Source organism: Coloeus monedula (genome assembly GCF_965178545.1).
Source record: "Coloeus monedula genome assembly, chromosome: 3".
Classification (NCBI taxonomy): Eukaryota; Metazoa; Chordata; class Aves; order Passeriformes; family Corvidae; genus Coloeus; species Coloeus monedula.
In genome coordinates this window covers 88,175,003-88,187,293 of record NC_138783.1, presented here as the reverse complement: position 1 = coordinate 88,187,293, position 12,291 = coordinate 88,175,003, and the positions used below count along the sequence as shown (strand labels likewise).

Genomic DNA, 12,291 nt, shown 5'->3' with positions numbered 1-12,291 from the left:
TAATCCATTCAAAATTTAAGGTCAACTGGATGTTGTATTGAACCCAGTGTAAAGTTGTGAGCATGTGAATGAAATATATCCTTATCAGTTTAGATTGACAGTTTGGCAGCTGTGCATTAAATTTCAGAATTATTTCATTTACTTATGTACTTATTTGACATATTCTCACATTCTTTACATGTGGTCACTATGATTTGGCCACTTAATAGCGCAGGTGGGTGAAGTGAAGCTCTAAAAAGACTGATCTGTGTTCTCATTTCCTTTGTCCTGTTCTGTGTTATCATTTGATGGCCCTTTGTCCCTTACGTGTGTCTGTGACTTCATGTCCATCACATTGTTAGTGTTGCAGTGGAAGGCAGTGCCTTAAGAAAAAAAAAGCAAAAAGGACGTGAAAATAAATGTTAATATTTTTTTGTGTAGCTTTGCATGTTACATGTAGTTTATTTAGTATCTTAGACAACCGTGTTCTAGATTAGACTGATATTTTTGTGTATTATTGAAAAATAGGAGAGTAGGTTCTTGTTTCAGAATATGTATGCTATTAATCTTTGACTAAATTTCTTCTACCACTTTGATACCTATAAATATTTTTTTTGCTAGCTAGTTTACATGAAGTTTTATATGTATTTACATCTAAGTTTAATCAGTAACCTTCAATGCACATTCACATGAATGATTAAATGTTGTGGATTTTTAATACTAAAAAGCCCAGGAAATATGTGTGATGAGTGATATCAGAAGCTTTTCCCAAGACAGTTTTATGCTGAAAACACCTTAGAACAATATTTTTCTTCCATTTTCAGTGGATCTTTTAAATCTGCTCTGTATCTTGACACTTGTGCCATGTAAAAGTGGAATTGGCTGCGTGACCCTACCAAAGATTTTGTTAGTGCAAAGAATTTTTTGTAACTTTTCCCTGTTCTTCCTCCAAAATAGGAAAAAAAAAATCTTTCTATTTAACTGACAGAACCTGGGGCAGAATTGAAGGTTCTCTAAGTTCAGAATCACAACTTTTTTTGTTGTTGTGTATTCAAAGAATTAATGTTTTTCTTGTTAGTAATTATGAATTTTGAATAAATGAGTAGAGAGCAGACAGAAATTATTTTGAAAGCAATGTCAAAACCAGTCAAGCAAGATAGTTCCAGAACTGGTAAGAGAGAGACAGTAAAATTTTATTGAAGGACTTTAGAGGATCTCTCTAGAAATGAATGTTTGTGAAAGAAAATACTGCCTGAAATAGTAGAAAGGAAACTTAAAAAATATATTTTCAAATGTACATATGCTATAGGCTTAGATATTCATTACTAAAATCACATGGGGACATATCGTTTCTTTAGTGAACATGATGAATTTTAATTTACTGAGAAGTTTTTTCTGATTATCTCACTGAGATGATTGTCCTGATGCACACTAGTTGAATTTTATATTGTATGTTGTTATGTTCAGATTTGTAATTAATTGACTAGTGACTCTAGATATAAACAACAGAAGCTTAAATCCTATTAGCTTAGTAAACTACTTTTCGTTGATGCAAGACTTGCTATAACAGGATATACATTATTTTTTTACTGTTGGCATTGTATATTTTCATCTGACAGCTTGATCCTCCCTCTGAAGTGAGTATGGAATACTCAGAGACTTCACTGGTGGGGTTTCAGCCCTTAATATACATTCTAATGTTTCTGTTAATTATCTCAGAAATTGTTAACAGATTTAACTAAGGTAGCAAGGTACTGGTTTTTTATCACTCTTGCATTGTGGGTGCCTTAATGTCATTTTCTGTTAAGTGCATTGAACTTACTGCTGGTCTTTTCTGTTTAGCAGCCTTACTGCCAGCATACTCTATAATTGCAGTAAACCAGTGGTTCTCAAATTGTGCCCTGTGGATCACTGGGGATTGACAGTGCGCTTGCTGGTAATCCACAGCGAGCCTCTGAGCTAGCAGGTACCGGCTTTCCTCCAAGTCCCCATCCCGGTGTTCCTGTGATCAGAACAATGGAGTGGAGGAGATGCCCATGCCCTCGGTACCTATGGGCAACAGAGTATTTCTGCTGAGCTCCTCTTCACTCAGTGAAAATGTTTGAGAACCCTGGCATTGAGCATTTGAGTTGCTTGTGTTTAGACTGTGTTGCTGCTCCTTAATCATGCATGTTGCCCCTCCATTTCTGTGCAGATTGCAGCCCTACTCCGGAAGAATCTGCCCCAGGTATGTGCATTCATGGCTTCTGCTTCTTCTGAAAACTGCAGGGGTTTGTTCATAGTTAACTGAACAAGTGCCTTGCTTTAAGATGGACCATTTTGAAATGGCAATGCTTTGCAACACCACGTGAGTTACCTAAGCTGTTGAGAAGTTATTATTTCCTAAGAGTGCAGGGGGTATCTGGTCATTTTGTATGTCCAGATATGGGAGAGCGAATGTTCATGGCCTCTTTGATTTCTCCAGCTGATGTGTTTTAGCAAACTGATGTAGGTGACAGTGGTTTGAGGCCTATTCCAAATGTCATTGAAGTCTGTGGGAGTGTGGCATTTCAGACATGCCCTTTCACACGGGCTGTTGAGCTGGTCTTTCTGGATGAGAAGTCGAGCAGAACATGGAGGAGTCAACAAGGCTGATGGAAAATTTCTGTTGTGGGTGCACACCAAGTAGTATTTGGGATTGCAAGTCTCATGTTTCAGGATACAGAATTTAGGAGTCTCATCCCAGTGTTAACCTTCTTTCTTCTGTCCTTGTCCTTCTGTACTTAATATGAAAAGACTCAAAATATCTTTTTAAGGCCCTGGAGAACAGCTGTTTTAATAATATTTTTAGTGCTCTGGAGAAGAGAGACCCTTAGGGTGAAAAATGCAAGGACTTTTCCCACCTGACATTATGTCCTACAAGCTTTATGTATTTGGTTCTCTTAATAAGACATTATTTTTTTATGAAATAATCAGTAGTATATAGTCAGCAAAAGTTTGCTATGCAAACTTATAGGCCTTCCCAACATCCCTACCTTGTTCCAGCCTAATTTGAGACTGGGAGTGCAATTCCTTTTATTCCAGTTTGCTGTTGATAACAACTACCATTGACTAAAAAATAAAAGAACACAGGTGACACCTCTGTGAAGTAAGTAGCAAAAATAATTTAGAACTTTGTAGACTGACAAGGGTTTGTTCTTTCATGGCAAGAATTTTAAACCAAGAGAATACAAAGCACAGAGGATTTTTGCTCACCACCCTAGATGAGCCTCTGCATTGTATGTGAATGTTGGGAGAAGAAACCCCATCTGCTAATTGCATTATCTTCAGCAGTGTACTTTTTGATTACCAGAGATAACCATATCTTTCAAATGAAGTGCTGTCAGACACACTACAGTTTTAAATCCTCACTGAGTTAGTAACTATATACATGTGTGTACAACCAGACAATGAGATGATGTGCTGGAAGATACTTTCAGTTCTCTTTCTCATTCTCATTTGTTTATGGAAAAGCTCTTAAATGCAGTAAGAGAAACACTGTTAGTGTCATCTGTATTTTGCTTTCTAAGTGTTCACAAGGCCATGTTATGGCATCTGACTAATATTGAGATAAAGTATTGAATAGAATTTAAGCTGTGAATCCTTGCCTGTTCTTTTGACATTTCCTGCTTTTTTTTAAGGCAATGGAACAGAGTCAAACAACTTTCCCTTTGTGTAGTTTGTTAGGTTATCTATCTACTGCATAGAACAAAAGCCAAAAGGATAGTTCTGTTAATCTTGCCAGATATGTTTCTGTTAGCAGACTTCCAGAGCTCCCCTCTTTGGCTGGTTATCAAAGGAACACTTATTATTACTGACTCTTAGTTCTGCCTTTGAGTCAAAATCCCAAACAATTTCCTTTCAGGGGCTTCAAGTGTCTCATTCATGCAGGTTCTGGTTTGTACGTTGCCTTGTTCCTGCAGCCAGCTGGGGTGGGAGTTGTGTGTGAGCTGTTTGTGAGCTCTGGTGCTTCTAAAAAATAAAACATATTGTCCTTCCCTTTAAAAAGAGAAGTGTTCTTCTGTTTCAACCTTACATTAAGGAGGGCAAAACCAAAGCCCTGCTCTGTATTCTTTTTATGTTGCAGAGAGAATGAGTTTTGGTATGGCATCTGAATAATTTTTTGTAAACTCATGGAAATGCTTTTTTTTTTTTTAATTGGTGATTGATTAAGATGAAAGATGAAATAAGGAAAGAAAAGGAACTGAGCATGTGGGATATTTTAAGGCTGAGTAGTCTCTTAAGGAAAAGGAATGGCACAATATTTGGGGTACCAAAATAGGACTTGGACAATTCAGTTTCATTTCTGTGCTTCCTGTGCAGGACCTTGAACAGAATCCCTCTGGGTCATATCTTCTGTATTTCAGTGGAAGAAAAGCTCCAAACTACTTCCAAGAATCTGTATGACTCCCATCTAAATCACTATATTTAGTATTTCTTGTTAGCTAGGTTAAAGCCTTTAAAACCACTCAGGAGACAGAAAACACTTAAAAGAGTACCTACATTAATTTCTCACCTCTCCGCCTTATTATTCTTAGCTGCAAATAGGAGATGAGCATCATCTTGCCTCACTGAGGTGCAATAAGGATCAATAAGGTGGTGGGGCAGTTGAATGATACACTTACGAGCCTAGAGATTCAAAAGGCAAGATACTTGGGAGAATCTCATTGACAGAAATGGTTAAGCAGATGGTCCCTATTTCTGTAATACAATAGGCTCCTTACTGTCTGTCCATGTACGTGCAGTGAAAGGGTTTGTTTGAACATGAACATGCAGTTATATACACTTCTGTATATAGTTATTCATGTTTCTGTTATGATTTCCTAATCAGCTATTGTATAGCTTGTTGTGTGGGCACAAATTCTGCTAACTTTTACATGGAAAGTCATAACAGCCTTACAGATTATTCTCCATATTTTCCTCATGCAATAACTACACTGTAAGATTACTTAATTATTACAAAGCAGGGAGTAACCATCCTGCCAAAATAGAGCGAGTTCTAAATGGGAATTATCAACAACTTTGACTTGAAACAGGAAGTTTCTTCTTAATGTGTGTTTGTTTCAAATAAAGTGCTTCCACTGCTGCTAATTCTTTTTTTCTTTTAACCAGGTGAATGGAGCGAAGCTCTTTATCCCTTGCTGACCACACTCACTGACTGCGTAGCCATGATGAGTGACAAGGCAAAGAAAGCCATGGTCTTTTTATTAATGCAGGACAGTGCCCCGACAATAGGGCTCTGCCTGAGCCTTCAGTATCGCAGGGATGTTGTCTTCTGCCAGACTGTAAGCAAGCAAATATGCATGATTTGATTTCACTTCCACATTTGGTGGGGTTTCTATGAAATATGAAAGATTACTCTTTCCAGAATTTATCAGAACTCTTCCCAGGTTTGACACTGATTTCCCCTCACAAGCTGTGCTATCCTGTCTTTACTGGTTACTTACATGCATTTGACAATACATAAATTAGGTGTCCCCTTGGATACACACTTGCTATTGAAGACAAAAATTATCCCAGAACTAGTGAAAATATACTGCTGTATACAGAAACAACCTTTGCCTTCCAATGTCTCCAAGCTAAAGCAGAAGTAAGATGTGAAAGAGGGGAGCAGAAAGGTCTGTGAGTAGCAAGTGTACTCCCTCAGTTACCTTTTGTTGTTTTCTGCATTGAGAAACCCAACAGGACGTATGGTATCTAAGGAGAGAAGCCCAGCTATGGGAAGAGAAATTAGTTCTGGGATGTTTTTCTTAGAAGTTCTGTTTCTGCACCTGCTGGCATCTCTTGTGTCAGACACTGACTACAGGTGCAGACACTGCACTAAAAAAATTTCCACTGCCCAGAGAAAAAAATTTCTTCTGCCCTCTATACTTCTGTAGTGTGAAATCACTTTCCTGTGAAATCACTATCCTGTTCATTTATTTCAAACAGTTTATTTCCTGGACATCATTTGGCAGGGCTTTTGTCCCAAAATGTAATATCAAAAATGTAAAACAAGTGACAGGATGAGAGGAAATGTCCTCAGGTTGTGCCAGGGGAGATTTACATTAGATACTAGGAAAAACTTCTCATGGATGGGGTTGTTAAGATCTGGAGTGGGCTGCCCAGGAAAGTAGTGGAGTCACATCCCTGGCAGTGTTTAAAAAATGTGTGGATATGGCAGTTGTGGACATGGTTTAGCAGTGTACATGGTGGTGGTGCTGGGTTGGACTTGGTGACCTTAGAGGTCTTTTCCAACCTTAATGATTCTTTGAATCTGTGATCTCATCGGGATAAAATGAGGGAATTTTCCTATATAAAACACACCTCATATTGCAGATAATTTTTAAACTCAATACTTTGAGTATGTTTACCTATCATGATCAGAACTTTATTCTCTTCTGTTTAATTCTATAACAAAGTCATACACCTGTGTGCATAGTGTAGGGCAATAACCTGGGAAATACCTTTGCTGACAGTGAATTAAGACTAGAATTAATCTTAGATCATAGTACTGCCCTTAGTACTAGATGTTCAGGATCTTGTGCTGAATAACTTGTAACACCAGAGTTTGAATCTGCATAATGCAAACAGATACTGCATTTTTAAGCTTTCTCAAATGCCATTTTTGAAAAGCAGTAATTTATTCATACTATCAAAATTCTTGGCTTGGAACTAGCTGTGTTGCTTTTCTGTCTAAAACTAAAACAATTCTCTAAGGAGAAATTTTTGTAATTCCTAAGTTGTAGACCCTACCACAAGTGATCGTGTTCAGAAAACAAAAAGGTGTGAGATCCACAGCAGCCCCATTTTCAGACAGCTTGCCAGATGAAGGCAGCATGCCCTGAATCTGATTTTTTTAATGTTTTGGGTTTTCATTGGTTGGTTGTCTCTCTTCAGCTGCAAGGAAGAGTGATGTTTAAGGGAAAAGAGCATCTGTTTGACAGATTTTATGGCACCTCTTATACATGCTATCATTTTTGTTTGGGGCTGAAGAACCTCTTTTATCTTGAATCATTTCATTCTTGTCTGTTTCCTCTCTCACAGCTGACAGCACTCATTTGTGGTTTCATTATCAAGCTGAGGAACTGCCTGCATGATGACGGATTTCTAAGACAACTCTACACCATTGGCTTGCTGGCACAGTTTGAGAGCCTGCTGAGCACTTATGGTAAGGGCACGAGGCCAGTGGGTGGGATTAGCTGTTGAGTCAGCAAATTCTGCATTTGATTGGCTACAATGGGATCTGAGTGTTTTGCAGCTCAGCTATAAAATTATTTTGAAAACTAAAATGCAAAGATAGATTATAGCTGAAGTACTTAATATCTAACAACTCTGAATTTATTTGCTCTTACTTGAATATCTAAAAGATAAAGTGTATTTGTTTTATAATAGAATGTCAAAGGTTTAAGAAAGGCTAAAACGTATCACAGTGGTCTTTGGGTTTTTTCAGAAAATAAATGGATTAAAGTTTTGGTAAGCTGGGAGAAACTTTGCCCAAAATTCACTTTTTGAATTTTCTTGAAACTTGTGTAGTCTTGCAGCACAATGTGAGATTGAAGAGAGAATATAAAAAGGGAAAGTACTTCACTCAGGAGTGTTTCACTCCTGTGTCTCAAAAGCTGTCTGGATGTTGGTTAGGGAATGCTTTTCCAGACAAATCCAGAATACCTTGTAGCTTCTCCAGTACAAAGGGTATCATGGCTCTGACAATGCTGAAAAGTACTTACTAGCATCATCTAACTTGGAAAATCAGCATATAAACTACTTGAAGGACAGTAGTCTGGACTGTTCTAGATAAATGGTATTTTCTAAACTTGCTGAACTCAAAAAATCAGTCATGGCATTGTCTCTAGGTCAAAGGGGAGGCCTGAGCTGCAGGACCTCTTCATCTGTGGAACTTCTTCATGGAGTGATGATCTACTATTGTCATCAAATTGACAAAGGAAAGTTGTGCATAACAAGTAATTACAATTCACTTTTTCCTCTTGGATTTAGGTGAGGAGTTGGCAATGCTGGAGGACATGAGTTTGGGAATCATGGACTTGAGGAATGTAACCTTTAAAGTAACTCAGGCTACATCAAATACATCTACTGACATGCTGCCAGTCATCACTGGAAATCGGTAAAAAACAATAAATATACTTTATTCTTGATGAGATGGGGACATGCCAAAACTTTGCTTTTTCTACCCAAGTTGTAGAAGAACTGCAGTACTAATGAGCAGAGCAAAATCAGCTATTGTCAGGATACTGGCAGATCTTATTTGAATGTCCATGAGGATATAAATGCAACATTACAGGTTGCTGCGGGTTTGTTTTTGAACTAGAATAGATTTTCTGACTAGAAGCAAGTTGTGGCAGTTCTTTAAAGTCAGTTTTGACTGATAGTTGCTTTTTAATGGATATGTTATATTCTAGGTGTTATCCCTCTTTAGATAAATAACATATTCTTGGAACGTAGCTTTTTGATCCCCATGTCTAACAGCTGTTTATCTGTTCTCAGTGATGGATTTAATGTGAGGATCCCCCTGCCAAGCGCCTTGTTTGATTTGTTGCCGCGTGAGATTCAAAGTGGAATGTTACTGAGGGTTCAGCCTGTTCTTTTCAACGTGGGAATCAATGAGCAGCAAACCCTAGCAGAGAAGTAGGTATCCAGTCAGTCAAGCTCAGCCTTACTGGCAGTTCAGCAGTGGAACTACGTTGCTGTGGAATTGCACTCTTGCATAACTAACAGCGATTCAGTTTCTCCAGTACACAAACAAGAGTACTCTGTTCTAAATGAATCCGTCAAATGCCAAACAAAAGGAGGTCCTTTATACACCACGTAACTGTGAAGCTCCTTACCTCATGGGTTGGAGACTAGTGCGGGTTTATGTGGTTCAGAAGTGAATTTACACTGAGGAGATCTATCAAGGGCTATTTAGCACACAGGTGCTCTTTGTGACTTAAGACCTCTCTGAGTGACAGATCACTAGAGGCTGAGAGGTCATTCTGAGTATTGCTGCGTATTTGCTGTCTTGGTTTTGCACTCTCCCTGAGACTCCCTCTCCTGGTCACTGTCAAAATCCAGGATAATTGGCAAGGTGTACGTCTGTTTTAACATAGCCTTGCAGTATTTATGTAATGCAACAATGCTATTGTAAAGCTGAAAAGCATAATTATGTAATTATATTTTCTAGTGAAACTGTTTGGTTCTGGAAGAGCTAGCAGATTCCCTCTATTGTGGCCATATCCTGTAAAGAGTACATTGACAGAGCACTGCTCTACTGGAGAACTCCAGCAACGTCAGGCACATGCATGTTGTGACAGCAGCCTCAGTACCAGGCTGAAGTGTGCACTGTGGTGGTGGACAACAAGAAAAAGTCTAACAAAAGCATTCCAGAAATTACTGTTGTCCTGTGTTTCCTACAAAGCAAGCCCAAGATGACTAGCACAGTTACAGATGTCAGCACTCTGTGTGTACATCTGTGTATGTAGATATTTAGATGAGATATATCAGGGCATTGTTGACAATATTTATTCATGGTTTATTACTCCTGGATCCATATTTTTTATTTACATACATGAAGTCAACATTCTCAGTCCTACCTACTGATGTTGTGGTTGTTATTATTGGTTTATGAACTAACTAGTAAATTCATTATTAAAAGTTTAAATTTAGGTAAAACAATTTGCCAGGTAGGAATTTAATATTGAAAGAGAGACATGAAAGCCAAAGAATTTAAAATACTATTTTCCACAAGATTTTTCGTATACCTTCCTTCCCTTTTTCCCCCTCACATTCATATATTTCCTTTCTCTGTAATGAGTCATTACAACAGTTCTCTGTTACATTTCACCTGGCATTTGAATGGTTAGGGAACTCCTGGGATTGATCTTTAAACTGTTTTTTGGTTTACATATTGCCAAGAGCAGTTGTTTCAAAGAAGAAGAGAAACATTTTACCCTGGGCTTAATTGTTCCTTCCTTCTCCTTTTACAGGTTTGGAGACACCTCACTGCAAGAAATAATTAACATGGAAAGCTTAGTGCGGTTGAATTCATATTTTGAGCAGTTCAAGGAAGTTTTGCCTGATGATTGTAAGTATTTTGTAATTAATGATAAATTTGGTTGAACAGCACAATTCAGGCTGATTTTTTCATTTGTTTGCTTTACGTTGGTTTTGTAAATGTCGATGATACAGCAGCATTAGTAACCTCCAAGAAATGATGCAACTCTTTTTTAATACTTTAGTACTAAGTAGAGCGAATTCAAGAGGTTTAAAGGTCAGACTGATTAACTTTCCTTTTTAAGGTTACTTTTACATCTTTTTCTAAGTGGCAGTGTGTACTGTGTAATCATCCAGCTAGGCAGTGAGATTGTTGTAAGGTAAAGGTGTAAACGTGACAGGTTCTAGCAGCAGCACTTTTATGTGCAGTTTTTGATGATGTTCCCTGCACTTAAGATAAAACCTGTGCAGAGAGCAACTGCCAGTTTTTAGGAAATCAATGACTTTCCCTCTGTTTTTCCTTTGGCACTTTCCTATAATTGTTGCATCCGCAGCCAACAGCAGAGAGCCTGGAAGAGAGACAATAGCTACAAGCTTTGATTTTACTGGGGTTTTTTTTACTGGTTAATTTGCTTGTTACTGCTTGGGGTTTTTTTGAGAAGGCAGTGGCATAAGTGTTATTTACATGTGACCACAAAAAAATGGTGAAAATTCATCAATTCATTATTCTTGCTATCAAATCTCTTGTAAGGTTATTTCATGTGTCCTACAATTTGTTGCAATTTTATTCCAGAAATTCAAATGCAACATCATGCAGCAGGATAGTTAAGAAGTCTATCTGTAGAGTGTGTTACTGCACGTCCAGTTACTCTGAATGTTCTTGATATAGCTGAGAGCAGAACCTGCTTCCCTCCATCCAGGCATTCATAATCCTGCATAATTAATACTCTGGATTGTTAGCTGCAAAATTTAATTTTTTTATTGTATAGAAGTCTAGGATCAGATTTTCTTGTAAGATTCAAAAATTAATCAGTTTAAAATGAATTTTGTTCATGTCTCTGCCTAGTCTTTCATAATAATAATTCCCATTCAGCTCCTTCCTCTCCTCTTTAATTTTGCTTGTCTCTTCCCCAAACCTCTTATGTTTGATCCAGTCATCTTTTAGCTTTTGCCTTTTTTTTTTCTCCTGAAGTTGTGGTGATATTGAGGATATACGAAGTGACATCTACTTTTCTCTGAACCCTTGTCAACAGAGAATAGCATTTACATTTAACTGCAAACCAGGTGATTATGCCCAGTGATGCAGTCTGTGGTAGGCAAAAGGAAAACCCTACAGATCATTCTAGGGGACAAAGGGCCCAGTGAGGTATCTGTTGGCAGATTGTAGGAAATGTTCCCTTCAAGAACAGTCCACAAGAAAAGTTGATTCTTTATTCACTGTCCTTGTCCCTGTGTTCTTAATTCTAAGATCTGCAGAATTTCTAAGAAATTAATTAGTCTTTGCTTCACTAGCTCCTTGTCCTTGTTGTATTAGCTCTCCTTGTCTTTAGAAAGAGGAGATGGCCTGTGCCCTCTTTTTGTTTACAGGTATTACTTACTTTCTAGGTGTAGAGTTTAAGCAGACAAGACCAGGACAAATACAAAATTGTTAATTATAGAATATAAATGTAGAATTTTTAGGTTGGAAAAGATCTTTAAGATCATGAAGTCCAACTGTTTCCCCAGCACTGCCGAGTCCACCCCTAAACTGTCTCCCCAGCTGCCACATCTACACATTTTTTAAATACCTTCAGGGATGGTGACTCAGCCACTTACCTGAGCAGCCTATTCCAGTGCTTGACCACTCTTTCAGTGAAGAAATTTTTCCCAACATCCAATCTAAAACTCCCTGGTGCAGCTTAGGCTATATTCTCTTGTCCTGTTGCTGATTGCCAGGAGAAGAGCCCCCCTGGCTTTCATGTGGTTGTAGAGAACAATAAGGTCCCCTCTGAGCCTCCTTTTCTCCAGGCTAAACAGCCCCAGCTCCCTCAGCTGCTTCTCATAAGACTTGTGCTCCACACCCTTCACCAGTTCAGTTTCCCTTCTCTGAACACCACTGAGGTTCCAGCACCTCAGTGCCCTTCTTACAGGGAGAGGCCCAGAACTGAACACAGGATTTGAGGTGCAGCCTCACCAGTGCTGAGTACAGGGGGACAATCCCTGCCCTGGTCCTGCTGGCCACACTATTGCTGACCCAGGCCACGGTGCCATTGGCCTTCTAGGCCACCTGGTCACACCCTGGCTCATGTTCAGATGCTGTGGACCAGCACCCCCAGGTCCTTTTCC

The 12,291-nt window shown here is 38.6% G+C and overlaps 1 protein-coding gene across 11 annotated transcripts in view; it reads left to right on the top strand.

The window, feature by feature from the left end:
• The window catches only part of INPP4A (inositol polyphosphate-4-phosphatase type I A), a 118,476-nt gene that overhangs the window by 91,532 nt on the left and 14,653 nt on the right, over positions 1-12,291 (top strand). For 9 of the 11 annotated variants that reach the window (XM_082278869.1, XM_082278868.1, XM_082278875.1 and 6 more), the window contains 6 exons: positions 2,174-2,206; positions 5,110-5,282; positions 7,024-7,147; positions 7,975-8,101; positions 8,482-8,622; positions 9,960-10,057. In XM_082278869.1, the coding sequence (XP_082134995.1) occupies positions 2,174-2,206; positions 5,110-5,282; positions 7,024-7,147; positions 7,975-8,101; positions 8,482-8,622; positions 9,960-10,057 (696 nt within the window). The remainder of the gene's footprint in view (positions 1-2,173; positions 2,207-5,109; positions 5,283-7,023; positions 7,148-7,974; positions 8,102-8,481; positions 8,623-9,959; positions 10,058-12,291) is intronic. The other 2 variants (XM_082278867.1, XM_082278866.1) reach the window with 1 other exon arrangement.